This window comes from Podarcis liolepis, assembly GCF_965112155.1.
Source record: "Podarcis liolepis genome assembly, chromosome: 12".
In the NCBI taxonomy this organism is placed as follows: Eukaryota; Metazoa; Chordata; class Lepidosauria; order Squamata; family Lacertidae; genus Podarcis; species Podarcis liolepis.
In genome coordinates this window covers 18,980,616-18,998,444 of record NC_139563.1, presented here as the reverse complement: position 1 = coordinate 18,998,444, position 17,829 = coordinate 18,980,616, and the positions used below count along the sequence as shown (strand labels likewise).

At 41.0% G+C, this 17,829-nt stretch overlaps 1 protein-coding gene across 12 annotated transcripts in view; it reads right to left on the bottom strand.

Moving 5' to 3' along the window:
• NRP1 (neuropilin 1) overlaps positions 1-17,829 on the bottom strand; it is a 127,940-nt gene that overhangs the window by 66,409 nt on the left and 43,702 nt on the right. For all 12 annotated transcript variants that reach the window (XR_014517422.1, XM_083466717.1, XM_083466711.1 and 9 more), the window contains 2 exons: positions 8,708-8,889; positions 858-1,085 (listed from right to left, as the gene is read on the bottom strand). Coding sequence is in view for 11 of the 12 variants with exons in the window: in XM_083466717.1 (XP_083322843.1) it covers positions 858-1,085; positions 8,708-8,889 (410 nt within the window). In the remaining variant the exon portion in view is untranslated. The remainder of the gene's footprint in view (positions 1-857; positions 1,086-8,707; positions 8,890-17,829) is intronic.

The window sequence follows — 17,829 nt, the reverse complement described above, 5'->3', positions numbered from 1 at the left end:
TAGAACAACTCTAAGACATGTAGTGGGTGCCTCGCGGTTTTCAGTTTCTGCTGTCACTTTTTCTGCACAGGGATTTTATTTGAATTTAGGAAACGGGACAACCAAAATATTTTTCTCTTCTGCTGTTCATTGCCACATGAGCACAAAAAGTTTGAAGAAGTTATCAAGGGCAGTTTGCTTGCACATCACTGCATGTACGACTCCCTTGGCTTAGGGACTTCCTAAGAGGGAGTGCTCAGCTTAAGAGAACCATAACGTTAAACTCCACTGAACTTGCAATAGCTGCAGCAAACCACAGGATAATGCCATAAAAACCCTTACATCCTCTCTCCATTAGTGCTAACAACATACAAACTAATTCTCTAGAGCTTGCATCAGCAAGAGATTACCGTAAACGAACCAACTGCAGCTTTGCTGAAATCAAAGGGAGATATAACGTGTTATATATATATATATATATATATATCTGTGTGTCATTTGGCACAAGGGAAATTTCTAGAGCAGAAAAAGCATGCTATCAAAAACACAAGGCTGTCACTGGAAATGGTGGCTCTGTGTTAATTCATTTCCCCCTCCATAATGTGTAGTTCAGTGGACCTCCTGTTCTAATGTCATCATGCTGTGCGTTTTTTCAGTTCCGTGTCACTGACTACTGCTGGTGGGAACAGGGAAATGTTCAGTATAATGACATCAAGATACAAGGTATGTCATATGATGGAGGGTGTGGGAACTCTATATGGGATAGCTGTTTTGGGTGGCAAGGTATGTGATAGATGTTAGAAGTCAACATGCCTTCTATAGCATGCTGTGGGATTACAACCCTGCAGCAGGCAGCTCATTTTAGATACGTATCCTACCTTCAGGGAATCCATCCCAGATTTCTAAGCGGTCATAGCGGCAGAACACTCCTGCTGGAGGATTCGAATCTGGTTCCAGTTCAAAGCTTTCAAATTCCAATATAATCTCTGACATCTTTGGTGCAAATACAATATAAGTGCATTCAAGGCTATTGGGATATTTCTCAGGGAATCCTGGTGATTTGATCACCCCACTCATAGACGTGAAGTTTCTGGAGCATTCTGGTCCTGCAGAACAAAAGAAACAAATATAAACACAATATGCTGACTTTGTGCTATTCTGGTTCACTAGAAAACAAATTAGACCATTTTATCTTTCTAAACAGCAGTGGCTTTTCGGTGAAACACCTCACTTTAATCACCATATTAATCATCCAGCTAACTTGTTCCTGTTATTGATAATTGGTATTAAAATGTAATTCACATTTATTGCATGAACTCCAATTTTCAATTTGTAGCAGGGTGATAATGGGAAAAAAGAAAAAGAAAACTTGTGCCAGCTCCAAAGAAAGGGGTGTGTGTGTGTGCAAATTATGACAAAGTCATGTGGGAACAATGAAAGTGTAAGCTGCAGAAATCTCGACAGCCCTAGGGAAATAATTATAGCCCCTTCAAGCTTAAATCTTAAGGCTGACAGCCTTTTATTGGTAAAATAGAAAATTTTGCAAGAGGAGGGGAGTGGATTCGGTAGATGGAGCAGAGGTTTCAGATTCCTAGAGCAGTGACTCAGTAACTCTGCCAGATGTGACCTATGCCTCCTTGACAAACTAGATGTGAAAGGTAATTCGTACTCGTACCAAGGGTGACTTGACTCATTCTGAGCGGTGTTGACACAGGTGCACCAGTAAAGTGTTGCTGTTAGTGAACGCATGATAAACTGTGTGATTACAGGTCGTGTTGCTGGAATCCAACTAATATCAATGTTGACATCCTAACCTTACCCATAACATCAGCCGTGGTGTTAGCCTTTAGTGTGCTCCACAAAATACCCTCATACAGCAACACTGGATACTGCCCACATGGCTCATCCTGCTGCTTTTATACCAGAGAATTCTCAGTCTCACAAAACTTTATCCTGCTCCCAAATCTTTCACATTAGCTTGATTTAAATTCCATTTTAGAAAATCACCTCTCAGAAAGTGCTTTATAAACGGTGTTTCCGTGTGCTCTGGCTTCCAAACAGTGTTCCGTGGCGGCAGAAGCGGCTTAGTCATGCTGGCCATATGACCCAGAAAGCTGTCGGTGAACAAATGCCGGCTCCCTCAGCCTGAAGCGAAATGCGCGCCACAACCCCATAGCCGCCTTTGACTGGACTTTACCTTATTACCTATGTACCTTATCTTCACCTTGATGCCGTAAAGTGAAAATAAAAATCCATGCAGGAACACAGCAAGATCCATCTGCATCTGCATCCTATTCCCAAGAGCATCAAGCCAGATACAACTGGGCCATGAGCAGGCCTTGGTAGTGAAGCTGAGAGACATGGACTTGCAAAAGTCCACATAGTGAGCTCCTAAAATGAGCAGCTCCACCTAGAACTCCCAAATCCTAAACCCTGTCCACCTTATCATGCTAACCTGATTTATGTGATGTGTGAATTGAGCACGGTTGCCTTGGGGAGGCATCATTCCATTGGTCCATGTAATACTGGCCGATGGGGAAATTCCCCATTTCCCACGGGATTCTCTTGCATTCCTTTTGGCCCTCCCAGCACCAACTTTAAAAACACTTCATTGTTAGATGTGGTGTTTCATTTCCCAGTGCGAAGAACATCCAGTGGGAATGAGGCAAAACTTTTATGTGCTCCTTAGGACCTGCACGAGAACTTAAGAACACAGGAAGCTGGCTTAGGCAGAGTATGACCATGGGTCCATCTAACTCAGATTGGCAGTGGCTCTCTGGAATTTCAGACAAGGTTCTCTCCCAATTCTATCTGGGGATTGAACTTCTACAGGCAAGACAGATGTTCTAGAGTTGAGCCATGGCTCTTCTCTTGGCTTCTCAGCTCTACCACCTGACATTCCTTTGCCTGGAGACGCTAGGAATTGGAGATGTCAGCACCAACACTGTTAACTTCTGTACACAAAGCATGTGCTGGAACTATGACATCATCCATCCTTTCAATATTAGGTCAGGTCTGTGGAGCCTACAGTTGAGGCCGGAACCAGTGGGCCTCTTAAAGAGATGTATACGTACACTGAAATCTTAACAAATTTGTGATAATAAATCTCCAGTATAGGTCCACATAAGGAGATTGTATCCTCTTTGGAAATGATGGCAGGAAGCACAGAGAATATTTAGAAAATATCCAGCCTTCCAATACATGCAGTTTCCCAAGAGAAGACTAGTCTGTTAGATGCATATGTATATAAATAATGGCACACCGTAGGAAATGGATTCCTTCTGAAATGATATAAACCACGCTACCTCTTGCTGCTTTGGCTACCATCCAGGCAGAGCGGACGTTCAGGAGCCAATTGAGAAGAATGTGATCTCAGTTCTGAAACAGCACCCGAAGTGCATGAGATGGCAAATCCAGGCCCTAACAAAGTGGTGCATTCTGGCAAAAATGAATCATTGCAGGCTCTCTGGTCAAATTCTAATTTGGGAGGTCATACTACAAATGAACTGAATTATAGGTAAAGGCCTAATCTAGCCCTTCCCCTAAATGAGAGATTGGGGACATACAGTGCTTTTGTAAAAGCAGCTCTCCAAATATGAGAGGGTCGCTGATGGATAAGGATAGTTGCTAGTACTAGAGATGTCCTATGTATAGAGTGGTGAATTGAAGAAGAGCAGGGAAGGATGTAGCGAGGAAGTAATTGTGTCGTAAGTATTCATCTTTTCTAGCTAGTGTAAAAACTCAGGCTACCTCTGTAAAACAGGACTGAACCAAAAGAGGAAGTATGTGTGATACCTTTCATAAGTGAAATGCAACAGCCTTTTTGATATTTTTCTTTTCTTTTCTGGAGGATAGGAAGAGATGATGTTGAGGCAGGAAGGGATGGAAAGCAGGATGGTCTATGAGACTTGGAATGGCATAAAGTCAGACCTGAGCTCCTCCCTGCCTCTCCTGCACTATGCAGCTGCCACCTCCATGGTGGCGCTGTGGGTAAAACCTCAGTGCCTAGGGCTTGCCGATCGTATGGTCGGCAGTTCGAATCCCCGCGGTGGGGTGAGCTCCCGTCTCTCAGTCCCAGCTCCTGCCCACCTAGCAGTTCGAAAGCACCCCTAAGTGCAAGTAGATAAATAGGTACCGCTTTATAGCGGGAAGGTAAACGGCGTTTCCGTGTGCTGCGCTGGTGCTGGCTAGCCAGAGCAGCTTTGTCACACTGGCCACGTGACCCGGAAGTGTCTGTGGACAGCGCTGGCTCCCGGCCTCTTAAGTGAGATGAGCGCACAACCCTAGAGTCGGGCACGACTGGCCCGTACGGGCAGGGGTACCTTTACCTTTACCTATCTCACACACCTAAACTGACTCCCACTGTCCGTGGTCTGGGGAGCCAATAGAGCTGGGCTGATTACACACAGAACAACTTTATAGCCAAAATCTGGGTGGTGCTGCAGACCAGGAAGGATCAGGCAAATAGTTTCCACTGCCGGTGTAATTATGGTGGAACAGAGAATAAGGTACTTCTGCTGCTAGAATTACCTGTTCAAGCCACCTGGTGCCTGGACAGGCAGTGACGGTCAAGCCTGACTTTATAACGTACCCAATACAATAATTTAATAGATGAACACTAGATAAGAGATTTTGCATTCAGTAAATTTATTAATTCACCATTAATTTGGATGCATTAAAATGTTTAGATGAAAAGTAAACATGAACTCTGTGTTTCACGGTAACTGTAACTCTTAGATCACAAATACATGTGCAATCTTTTCCATCTCTGTACATGACAATATCGTTTCCACTTTGATATATTGTGGCATAAACTTGAGTTAGAATTACTTTGGGACCTATAACTTTCAATATTCTGACTTTTGTGTGTGCGAATTCTCATTTATAATGTTGCCTTAATGTAACTAATGCCTTTCAGAAGGAGATTTAAAGGATCATACGAGGAAATAAATGCATGAAACTGCTGAGTTGTCACTGAAATGTCAAGGGGAAAGGGCCCCATTGAAAATGCTCACTTTTGCAAATGGCTTATGTAGAGGCTCTTTCAGTAGTTTTCCCAGTGCATACCAACCTTAAAAGTCCATTGCTTAATTGGCAAGGCGCTGGAATTGCGGTCTCTAAGAATCTAAATGCTTTTGTTGTGGAAGGAAAACCTTTGTTCCTATAAAAGTTAAGACCCTCGGGGTTTACTTTATTCATTAATTATCTAGTTTTGGTTAGAGGACTCTCTCGGCTTCTGAATGTGTCATTAGTCTGCTTCCAAGTACAGCCAAAGCTTGTGCCAAAAAATGATCTCACTGCTACTCAGTGGCCAGTCAATAAAGATTTGACCAAAGAGCAGGGAGACTAGGGACCATTTGCCAGTCCTTCTAATAGTGGAAAACCTTCCTGCTACCCTCAGGGTTGCATTCTAGTAGTACAGCATTCACTCACAGCATGCTAGGTTTAGGTAGGTAGCCGTGTTGGTCTGACACAGTCAAAATAAATAAAAAATTGTCCAGTAACACCCTAGAGACCAACTAAGTTTGTTCTTTGGGAAAGATTGAGGGTGAAAGGAGAAGGGGACGACAGAGGACGAGATGGTTGGGCAGTGTTCTTGAAGCTACCAACATGAGTTTGACCAAACTGCAGGAGGCAGTGGAAGACAGGAGTGCCTGGCGTGCTCTGGTCCATGGGGTCACGAAGAGTCAGACGCGACTAAACGACTAAACGACAACAAAAGTTTATTCTGGGTATAAGCTTTCATGTGCATGCACACTTCTTCAGATACACTGAAACAGAAATTACCAGACCCTGAAAACTATGGCGAGACCTGGTCTGAATAGACATGTTGGACTCTTGTCTCATTACATATGCTAACCCTGGCGATCAATGGGGTGACAGATGTCGCAGCCAGATCGCCCTCACATCCAGGTGGAGGTACATGTTCCCCGATAAACCAGGGCATTATATTTATGCCCCAGATACCTCGATATTTGTCTATCTTATCGGTTGCGTCGCATAGATTCGCTTTTGTTAGAGCCAGATTTAATGTGTTCCCCTCAAATGTGCTTAGCAATAGATTTTCTAATAGTAAAACCTCTGTTTTATGCGCATGTGACAACAAATCAATAGAATCCCTTCATCATATCTTGTTTAATTGTCCTTTATTGTATATTGTTCCCCGATCAAGGATTCTGAGTTCAATCATTTTGGAAACTCTTGCTAAACCATCTGAATCACATCTAGCCTATCTACTCCAGGACATTGATTCTTATAGAACATTACAGGTGGCCAGATTCCTGAATTCAGTTCTTTCATATAAAAGACTTCATGGAATGCTGCATGACTATTAAAATCTAGTAAACTCTATCCACCATCTTTATAATCAAGGCCACAATATGGTACATCTAGAGATTGTATGTAATGTGAAGGAGAGTATGCGTTGAAATATTTTAGTTGATATTTTAGAATGTAAAATGCTATTTTATTTATTGATTGGTTTTTACCTTGTGGGCTTATAGCTGAATAAAGTTGGTCTTAGTTGGTCTTTAAACTTAGTTGGTCTTTAAGGTGCTACTGGAAGGAATTTTTTTTATTTTGACTATGGCAGACCAACACGGCTACCTATCTACAGCTGAATAAAGTATTATCTACCCATCTACATATGCTAAAGCTATTTTTGTTTATCTGCATACTTTCCCTTGCTTTTTCCTGTAGGACTAATTGCAGTCGTTAACAGTCGTCAACAGGTTTACCATACCTTTGAGTCAATCACCCATCTCCTACTACCCTTCTGAGAAAACCCCCACCCCACCCTCCCACTATATATTAGGGTCTGGTGACTTCTGTTTCAGTGTATCTGAAGAAGTGTGCATGTGCACGAAAGCTTATACCCAGAGCATGCTAGGTGTGAGGTGTTGCTTGAAAACCTATGTTACGTACCACCCACCACCCTGATTATGTTCTTCATTATCTGCTCCCTTTGTTTTCTGTGGGAATCCTGAGTGGACAGAATAACTTATCAACTGCAAAGCTTACCTCATTAATAAAAACTGAAATGTTTTATTGTATTTATTATTTGATTCATGTTCCACCTTTCCTCCAAAGCGCTCAAGGTGGCATACGTGGTTGTCCCCCTCCCTGCTTTATTCTCACAACCACCCTAGGATAAAGGTTATAAACCACATAGCAAACAGTCACTATTATAAAAATTCTAAGTAAAGTGTGTGTGTGTGTGTGTGTGTGTGTGTGTGTGTGTGTGTTTGCTTTAAAAATATCAACAGCATTGCTCTTGGACTCCACAGTTTTGTTATTAGGAATAGTGGATGCGGTGACACCAAATAAATTTAAGAAAATAGTGAGCAGTGTTAATTACTGTGAGAATATTGCTGAATGCTATCAGTATTACAGTACTACGAGTAGTACAGTAGCACAGAATCCTAATAGTAGGAAGGATGTGAAAATGCAAAACTAATTAACTAAATAAACCAGTGGATTATTTTTATAAATTTATTCAATAATGGAACAAAAGAGCTAATTGCCAGTATACTGGAAGAGAGGTCTTGGAACTAAACTTAACAAATCCAATAATAGCAGAATGGTTTTTAATTACACATTTAATTAAACATTCAAACATATGATGTAATTTAAGATGCATCATTATATTTTTTTTCTCAGCCAACACTTCCCTTTAGGTACATGAACTTTATCTCTTTATTTAATGAAAATGTAAGAATGTCGCCACACAGCTCCCATTGGAGGATTTGCAGTGCCACAGCACAAACCTGGATTTGAATGAAGTCAGGGCTGAGTTGAGGAGCAAAACTAAAGGCAGGCTGCACAACAGCAGTGAGTATGGCATGGGAGTAAGAAAGGGAAGACACCAAGAGGGGAAACATTATGGTTTCAAACAACACCAGAAGTTTGAATAAAGCAGGGATGGAGGGAAATGAGAGGAAATTTGGCAGTTTTAAACAACAGCAGAGGTCTAAAAAAAGTGCCTTGAAGTTTAATGTGAACAAGCTGGTGCACAAGTTCAATCCTGGCACAATGTTCTTGGCTTGTTTGGATTTAGATCAAACAGCAAACCAAAGCTTATGATTTCTTGCTCCTGGAGCAGTATGGTCAACAAAGCTGTGTTAAACCATAGTTCAGCATCAATTATGGTTTAATATAACATGTGAACAAAGACATAGTGATTTAAGCATGTCCTGTCATAAGCAGCAAAAGGATTATTTCTGTTACGGATAAGGGAACAGAGCAAGTGTGGGCAACCTGTGGTCCTCCAGAGGTCTTCAGACTTTAACACCCACCAGCAAAGGCAACATGGTCAACGGTCAGTGGTGATGTGAGTTATAGTGCAACAATATCTGGAGGGTCACCAGTTCCCCACCCCTCCAATAATAAAGGAAGTTTATAACCATCATGACTTTCTTGTATGATTTCCATAAAAACACTACTGAAAACAGAATGCTAGAAGATATGAATGGTAAATATGTTTTCATCAAGATAGGCTAAGAGATAGCAACTTAACTACAGTTACTCTATGAGCTCCATGGGTGAGTAGACATTTGAACACAGGATTCCCATTAATACAACACTCTTGCCACTGATCCGTTACAAATTGCTATTTTAATTACCCCCATCCCCAATACTAGGCCTCTTCAGTTTGAACAATCCCTACTGTTAATATTTTAGGCTTGAAATAATTAGCGTGACAAAACAACCTTAAATTATTTTTGCTCACCTTTTTTGAAAATTTCATAGCGAATGGAAAAGCCTGCTCCATGAGTTTCATAATCAGAGACAAACTTGATTAAGAGGTATGGTCCTGTAGATATCACAGGAGGAGGGGCGATCTTGCCGCAAAACTTTCCCCATACTCGGCCATTTGCGTTGTCTCCATCAATCACTTCAACATAATCGTACCTGGTAGATAAATTGAAGAAAGAAACTTTTAACTTCCAGGAAAGAAAAGAGAGCTAATTAATTTAGGAACCATAGCCATGCAGCATACATAATGAAGAAAAATGCTAGCCTGTTTGGAAGCTGCGTTATTCTGAGAGATGTAAGCAAAATGCAATAATTAAAATGGACTACATCATGTCTGTAGACATCATCTGGCAACATGGAACTATTAGGAAGAATGGTGCCCATTATGCTTACAGACAATGTCAGCTAAAGTAACCAATTAACAAGAAAAAGGAAATCTCATGAGCACAATTCTGTATTATTAAATTGCATCCTTTGTCTATAGCGGCATTGTTATCAATACATAATACACAGCGTTCTTTTCAAATGGCGAAGTTCTCGCCTGAATTCTAAAATGCCTTTTCAGCTTTAATTTCTGCATAATACTTTAATTTCTGTATGTAGCTCTCTAAACATAGGTCCAGAGAATAATTTATGAAGCTCTAAATATTTAACGCTCTTTACTACTCCACTGTATATCTTAGCACATATCCTTTCTGCATCACATCACTTTAAATATCTGTATAACATTAGATCTGTTGCACACACAAAAAAGAACACGGCTTTAAGTTTTATATTGAAATGTCTAATCTAAGTGACTGGATTGATTATATTCATACAGAACACAATAATGATAATTTATATCCTACTGTTTCATCTGCATGGGCATGTTAAAATACACTTCTGTATAATAAACTCCAAATGAAAGGATAAGAGATGAATATTGCATTGATTGAAAATGCGTATCTGCCTTATACAAACTCAGCCATTACTCTATCTAGCTTAAAGTGGTTCACTCTGACTCCAGGCAGGTCTTCAGTGCCGTAGAGCAGGACTTCACCACCAGAGAACCTTTCAACCATAGATACTGAGGACTGAACCCAAAACCTTTTCAATGCAAGACACAGGTTCTACTAAGGAGTTATGCCCCCTCCCTTATTGATATTGGAAGTTTACCTAAGTATAAGAGTGAAATCAGCAGCTAAAAAATTTATGGGTCAATGGCCAGGACCAAAAGAATCACATAACTGGTTCTGCACACCAAGGAAGGCTATGGGCTTGTTATTTCACGAATTTCCCAATGTGCTATTGCAGTAATCCTCAAAAGAACTTCATCTCATTTTAAATGCTTTAGAATGCTTTCTATTATTATTATTATTATTATTATTATTATTATTATTATTATTAATGCATTTGCTGTCCTGAGTTCCTTCAGGAGGAAGGGCAGGAGTTGATCACTGTGGTCTGAGGGCAAGTTCCAAAGATCATAGAAGCTCAATCCACAGCAACGTGGGGCAGGGCTTTTGGTGTGACTGCCCCTGTACTGTGGAATAGAATTCCTGTCGAGATACAATTGGTGCCTGCTATATGCACTTTCTGGAAACAAGTGAAGGCATTTTTTGTACCAACAGGCTTTCCCAGGCGGATAAATGTGTCTTTACCATTAGTGCCCACTTGTTAGCGTTTTAGTCTTGTTTTAAGTGTATTTGTTGTTTTTGTGTTCACACTGGCAATGTTCATGTCATAACAGCAAGAGAAGAGCCTGTTGGATCAGGCCACAGACCCATCCAGTCCAGCATCACATTCTCACAGTGGCTGTCAGGTGTGCGTGCAGGAGCCAGGCCCTGTGACCAATAGGACTTTGCAGGACTGGGGCCTTCCTGAGTTTGTTCTGAAGAGGGAAGGCGCAGCTACACAGGTGAGGCCGATTGGTAACTCACAGCACCTGGTGGCAAGAGCCAGGAAGGGATATAAGGTCAGCATTTCCCTTCGGCTCTTTGCGACAGCAACATGTTCCCTGCCTTGCTTCTTGATCCTTGGACCCCTGACTTCATGATTCCTTGCTTCTTGATCCTTGGACCCCTGACTTCGTGACTTTTTGCTTCCTGACCCCCGGACCCTTGGCTTCTTGACTCCCGGCTCTCTGACCCTCTGACTCCTGGCTTCTGGACCCCTGTTCCTGCTCCCACCCCGCCATCTTGCCCCCGGTCCTGATGTCCCCTGCCAGGACTTCAATCACCTGTGAACTGGACTGTGACAGTGGCCAACCAGATGCCTGTAGGAAACAAGCAGAGGCCTGAGTACAAGAGCATTCTCTTCCCATTCCGTTTCCATCAATTGATATTCACAAGCATTACAACATTGGTGACCACATGCTTGTGGTGGTAGACAAATTTGTCTACCTGGGTTCCACCATAACCAACAATCTCTCAACTTTCTTACTTTTCTCCAAGCAAAAGTTTAAGCCAGTTCTTAATTATGTAATCCATTTGTATAATGCCATGCTGTATTACAAGTTAAGTGGCAATTGTCCAAATCAGTTCTGCTCTACCTTGGCAGTGTAAAATGAGATTTTATAAGATTCTAAGCATGTGCACTCAACATTCAGCAGACCAGATGTCCAAATTGCTATGAACTATGGGACCAGATCACCCAACCAAACCATCATTTATCAGATGAATGTCTTCTCAGTTTAGGTCCATTCTCCCATTTGTTTTTTTTTTTTTTTTTTTTTTTTTGCAAATGTTTTATGTAGTTTACATCCAGATCAAAAACTTTCACTTCTTTCCAAGCATGCTTACTTTCAGAAGGGGGATAGTTGAATTTCCAAGTAACTCTGCCACAGCTGGTTCTGGGAACTACAATTCTCAAACCCACACGAAGAAATCTTGTATTTTTGGAACTGAGGAAAGACTGCCTGCCACTGGTTTATACTTCATTAAATAATTATAGCTCTACCAACAATTAGCTGGACAGATGTCGTGTAATTTTCCTCTTCCTGTTCATGTCCCCCTTCCTGGCCATTGTTTCGTCTACTGCTCCCTCATTACTACAGATCTCCTGTTTTGCTTTTGTACAAAGAAACCCATACATCTTAATGACCACCATAATTTTTGTTCTTGCTAACTACTGTGGAAGGGGAGTGGATTGCTTCTGGCCATGTACAACAAGAGACACTTTACAACCACAACTCAAAGACTCCAACTTTTCCTGTACTACATCAACATTATTAGTATTAGGATGTGTAATTATTTAGGTGTACAGATCCAATGACGTAAATTTGAACTTTTTTTTTTAACCCTGCAAGACAACACTACAACCTACACTGCATCTACAAATATAATTAGTTTTTAAAAACTAATCTCAAATATCAAGGCAAAACAGGGAAAAGATGGGCACTCCTAGGCTGATCCTAGGAGTGAAGGATTGGAACTAGGCTGTCAGAAGGATGCTGGAAAGTCATGAAATGGCATGTCCACATGTTGATTTGAGCCCCTTTCTAATACCTAGAAATGGACCAGTATGGCAAATCTTTTATTTCTTTCTGCTCCATTATGTCGGCTTTTAAAACCCATCTACTAGCTTCCCTCCCACCCCACAATCTCATTTTCTTTTCATTATCCCACTATAACTGACATTAATTTGTTACATTAATTTGTTCTGGCCATTTTGTCCCATTTGCTATGCACACTGAAATGGCCCAAATTATATCAATGTATGTATGGAGGATTTTGTTGTTGTTGTAATGGCAGTAATGTAAACTATATCTGACAATTCTGAAGTGAGCTGAGGGGGAAAAATGTCTTTACAATGACCAGTGCCACCTTTAACAATGGAGTTCCAAACTGTCTGTGGCCCATTACTTATGTTTACATGAGATCTCAGGAGACAACTGCAAAGATGATATCACTAGTTAAAGTGGACAGCTAAAGGCTCTCTAAATTAAAAATGGCATTACCTCACTGGCTAAAACTGTATGCCAGCTTTGGTATATATCAAACAGAAAATAAGACTGACCCTGATGGTACTGTAAACATTAACATATGTGAAATATTGTTCTAGCAGCATTTCCTCTTATACGTCGGATGCTCTAGTAGCCACTGATCAGCATATTAGCTTCACTGTCCTTTTTCAAAGGCAAGGAAACAGAAAGAGGAAATGTTCACTCTGAGACAGTTTTGCAGATGTTTCATGTGGTTAAGATGGCTCAAAAAGAGATCAGAAAGGCAGATTTACAATTGCCCTGCCTTGAAAAAAAGAAGAAAAAGAATCGAGGTTTTCCTACACATGTGTGTCTATGAATATAGCATAACTGTTTGCTGCAGTCTTTCAGATTAGAGCAACAGTATTTCTCATAGGTCAGGGTGATACTTGTGGGTTCTTGCACCTCCTGGGATTGCTCATGAGCGCTTATTGTTTACATAGATAGTCCTTTCCCCAATTTGTGAAATATTTATTGAAAAGTTAACTGAAAGAAAGAAGGCACACAAAGCTGCCAGCTGCTTTCTAAATTTAGCTGATCAGCTGCTTGATACACAGCCCAGCTGAAGCTGAAACACTAGGATTTAAGCTGTTTAAAATGAACCAGTTATAAACCTGATATTCTGAGAATATGGGTTGTGAGGATCAATACAGAACTTAGCGTAGGACAAAGTGGTTCATGGGATGGATCAAGCACACACCTGACTCCTGCAGCTCAGCTCACATTCATGACACTATTGCGCATTACTTTTTCCAAAAGCTTTGCTGCAAGGTCATAGGTGTAGGCTGAACTGTGCAAGTGCTTGAGCCAATTCTAAGAATGTAAGAAGGGCCCTTATAAAAATGCAAGAAGATCTACGTAGTCAAGTATCCTGTTTTCACAGTGATCAAGTGGATGGGAAGCCATTTCAAGCACGTGTGCCACATTCAGGTTTGGGAAAGGAGTGCAGTTATGTGACGGACTGCACACTTTGAATTCAGAAGGTCCCAGCCTCAGTTTCCAGTATCTCCAGCTCAAAAGGAATCACAGGTATCATTGGCAGGCGATGAGAAAGGCTCTCTGCCTGAAAGCCAGGAGAGATGCCACCAATCAGAATAGAATATACTGGCCTAGGTGGAGAAATGATTTGACCTTGGTGTGAGGCAGAATCTAGGTTTCAATGGATCCACCAATCCCCATTATTAAGTAATCAATTTGGTATTGTGGTTTGGCCCTCAGTTTCACTTATCTCCACAGTAATAAATTACCGTAGCTAACATCTAAGTACTTTGTCTAACTAGGGTCTGCAAGACTCTCTAGTCTGCGAAGATGTATTTGGAGATTTTAAACAGTTCCATTCAAATAAATGGGACTGAACTGCCTTGCATCTAGTTCAATATGTAAGGACCTGGTAACAACTTGGTAGCAGGGTTATCCACTTTCTGTGCACCAGCAATCCTTTCTAAATCACAGAACAGGCACTCTAGCAGCAATTTAGGCCAACTAACCATGAATGAGAGGTTGGCTCTTCAGTATAGCAATTCCTGCCAAATGGGGTTTAAGCTACTCATGATATGTAGTTTCCCCCTTGATGTTTTCTTTCCTTATGTGAAGGCTGGGCTTCAATGTGAGGTTAACATGAATGTGTTTGCGGAAGTGAATCATAACTTTATTTATGTGCTCTAGCTTCCCATTTCCAAACTGATGCTTTCAGCCATGCACAAGAAAGCGAACTGGTACCCTCCACATCTATTCTATTTAAGGCCAAAAGCAGCTGGGAAAGGGAGCAGAAGGGGACATCATTGTTCCTCTTCCCATTCTGGTCTCTTGTTGGAGACTGCAACCTCAGCTGCTGATTTGGGCAAGAAGGAAGGAAGGAAGGAAGGAAGGAAGGAAGGAAGGAAGGAAGGAACTACATCTGATTAATATATGTAGCTAAAAGAACTTTGACCAACACAAATTAGTAGGACTAGGGAGGACCCGCATCTGAATATAATGGGAATCAATTAGTTTGCTGCTGAGCTCCCTACATTTAACTGCTTTCAAGAATAAGCACCTTCCAGAATCCCACAGTTTTAAAGCCAGAAGAATCCCTGTGATGTTTGCCAATTCCACTGTAACCACAAAAGAAACTAAGATGGAATCCGCCCCCCCCCCCATTGTTCTGCAGAAGTAGTCAAATTGCTTTCACAGATGTATTAAGATCGCAAAGAATGTAATCCAGCCTTCAACAAATTCTGCATCTAGTCTGACACAATTATTGCTTCATAAATTCTGTGACATCCACATGGCAAGATGAGCAGTGAGTATATAGATGGGAAAAGAGAAAGTGAAAACAGCCAGTGGCCTGTGAACATCCCGCCCTAGCAATAAATAAAATTATTCAGTCCTAGAAGTTATTATCAAAGCAATAAGCTTATGCTCAAAGTGTCCTTAAAAATGCAATTCATGGGGATTCCTAAATGAAGCACATCTGTCATTTGAACACCTATTTCAAAACGCCACCCAAGTCCACAGTGCAATAGTTAAAAACAAAAACCTGAGAATGTACATTCACAACTTGAAAACAGCATTGTTACTGAAGAAGCTAGGGAAAGCAGCTTGCATCTCCCTCTGGAGTTGGTACCAGTTCCACTCCATAAGTTTGTCATTAGAAAATGCTGTGCCAGGGATGCAAGTTGGCACACTGGCATTCCTCTAAGGAGACTAAATGTGTCACTTCAGCAGCATACCCAGACAGGATTGGCACACATCCCAGGATGCTGAGCTTGCATTTGTGGCTCTCCCAGCCAGCAAAATCATTGCTCTGTTATTGCTATCAATGGCATGGCAAATATTTTTACAACATTATAGCTCTACAGGGCCTAGAAGAGCATGGCTATCTGAATATAGACATGTAGCCAAGTACCGCTTAAAGCTTTGTGTTATAAACAGCAGTGGTATTTGGGGAAATGGGAGAAACAAAATCTGACTACTTGTGGCTTGTGTTTGGGTAGATGCCCAGATTATGGTAAATAAACATAACCATACAATCACATTTGCACTCCCTAGGTTCTCCTGAGAAATCTCATTTCCACAATCTTTGGAGGCTTGAACAGAGCAGAAGCACTCCTTGTGTTTTAAGGCAGGCTGCATATGGCTCCCTGTTAAATGGAAAGTGGCTCAAGGGCAGGGTGAGAATCTTTCCCCATTTCTTTTCCAGTTCCACAATCAGTGGCTGAACATGCTGCTACTAGACAGTCATAATTTTATGGTTCAGTAAAAACAATGTCTGGGAAAGATTCCCGCCAGAATTGCAAACGAACATAGAATCCTCTAAGGATCCTTATGCGAGGATTGCAAAAGACTATTTTGAAAGCGTTGAGTTACAGCTTCAGGAAAAAGGGTAGGCAGCAGTTATTTTTAAAAAACGAAAAAAAGGAAGGAAGGATGAGATCGTGTTCATTGTAAACCTGCTCCAAAATACAGGTTGGGGAGAATTCCACATTCCCATCTTCAAATATTAGGCAACAGTGAATTGCCCATGTCTGTTTTTTTTGTCTTCTGAACAAGCCTCGTACGTGATGCATTGCAAACACGGCTGTTGGTAGTAAAGACAATTGTATAGCATTGCTGAGTGTTGAAGTCAGCTACTGTACCAACTTACTTATTAAATTCCTATCCCATCCTTCCTCCTAAAAGAGTCAGGCTTGGCACGTTATTTATACTGGAGAGATTTTCATGTCAATGGGCAATAGGATCTTAAAGTTTCTGCTCCGAGTTCATGCAGTATAACGCTATATGCTCAGAGCTAGAATTGTTCCCCTTGATCCTATCAATCAGCATTTGATCTACGTGTTGAATATTCTCCTCTGAGTATTGCAAGTCCTCCCCATGGGTGTTTCGCTCAAGACACCCGGTAGAGGAAATCTGGCTTTATTGGAAACAGCTTAAAATACCAGCTGTTTCCATAAACTCTGGGTATTGCATATGAGACTGAGGGTGTAAGGGGTGTGAAAAATGTTTGAAAGGTTGTATTTTCAAAACAATAGCACATGTGAGTTTCGGGTGTCTGTGTATTAACATACAGCAACAGACAGCAAAATTCATAGCTGTTTTTAGGGGGGAAACAGAAAATAGCATGAGATTCAATCACAATTAAGTAATGGATGTTCAGATCAGTTTGATTCTTGTGGAGAAAAGCAAGGAGCATTTCCAACAAGAGCTGCAATCATAACCTAACCCCACTTATCTGGGAGTAAGCCCCATTGAATTAAATGGGACTCACTTCTGAATAGAGATGGCTAGGATTGCAGCCAAGTTTTATTAACATTTGGGTCTGCTGTTAAGTTAGGATAAGCAAAGGATATATTATGTTTGATTACATCTGGTTGTTTTTATTTCACACACAGCTAGACTAGTGAGAGAGAAGCAAAAGCTACAAATTACTTGAAGGAAGACTTTCTGCTTCCAGTGCTTCAGTAGACCCATATACTAATACTGACGATAGGCTGAGTGTGGAATTTACAGCTGTTGACATCATATTAGACAACCTGGGTCCCAATACAAATCCCAGTTTTGTTATGAAGAGACACTGAGATCAGACAGGGTGCTATCAGTTTATCTAGGAAGATAAAGCGAAAGAGATACGCAATGTACAAAACTAGTTGTTGCTTTCTCTCATTACAGCTGACACATTTAAGACCCTTGCTCTAAGGCATACTCAAAATACTACATTTCTTAAGGGGGAAAAAAAACTTTAAAAATAAATGTAAATATGTTAAAGAGTCTAGCTAATTAGCTGAGTTCTTTAAGTTTTGGCATTTTCGTGCAGCACTTATTCGCCCAACCCTACATTTCACACATACTTTAAGTTTCAGTCCATGCCAGTGGTTCCCAAACTTTCCCCCCTCCAATGGACCCCACGAAAATTGCTGAGGGCCTTGACAGACCACTTAACAATTTTTCTTCCTGTTGGAGCAGTTGTAATGCACTGTGCTAGATGCTGTATGATTTTTAATTGCATTTTTGTTCCTTAAACACCAAATATTAATACAATAAAATGCAATATAAAAGAAACAATAAAAACACAACTAGATCTAGATCCTGGTTGGGATTCTACAGTTCCTTTATCTCTAAAACAAAAGCAGAAGGTTAAGCACACTTGTTTAAACATG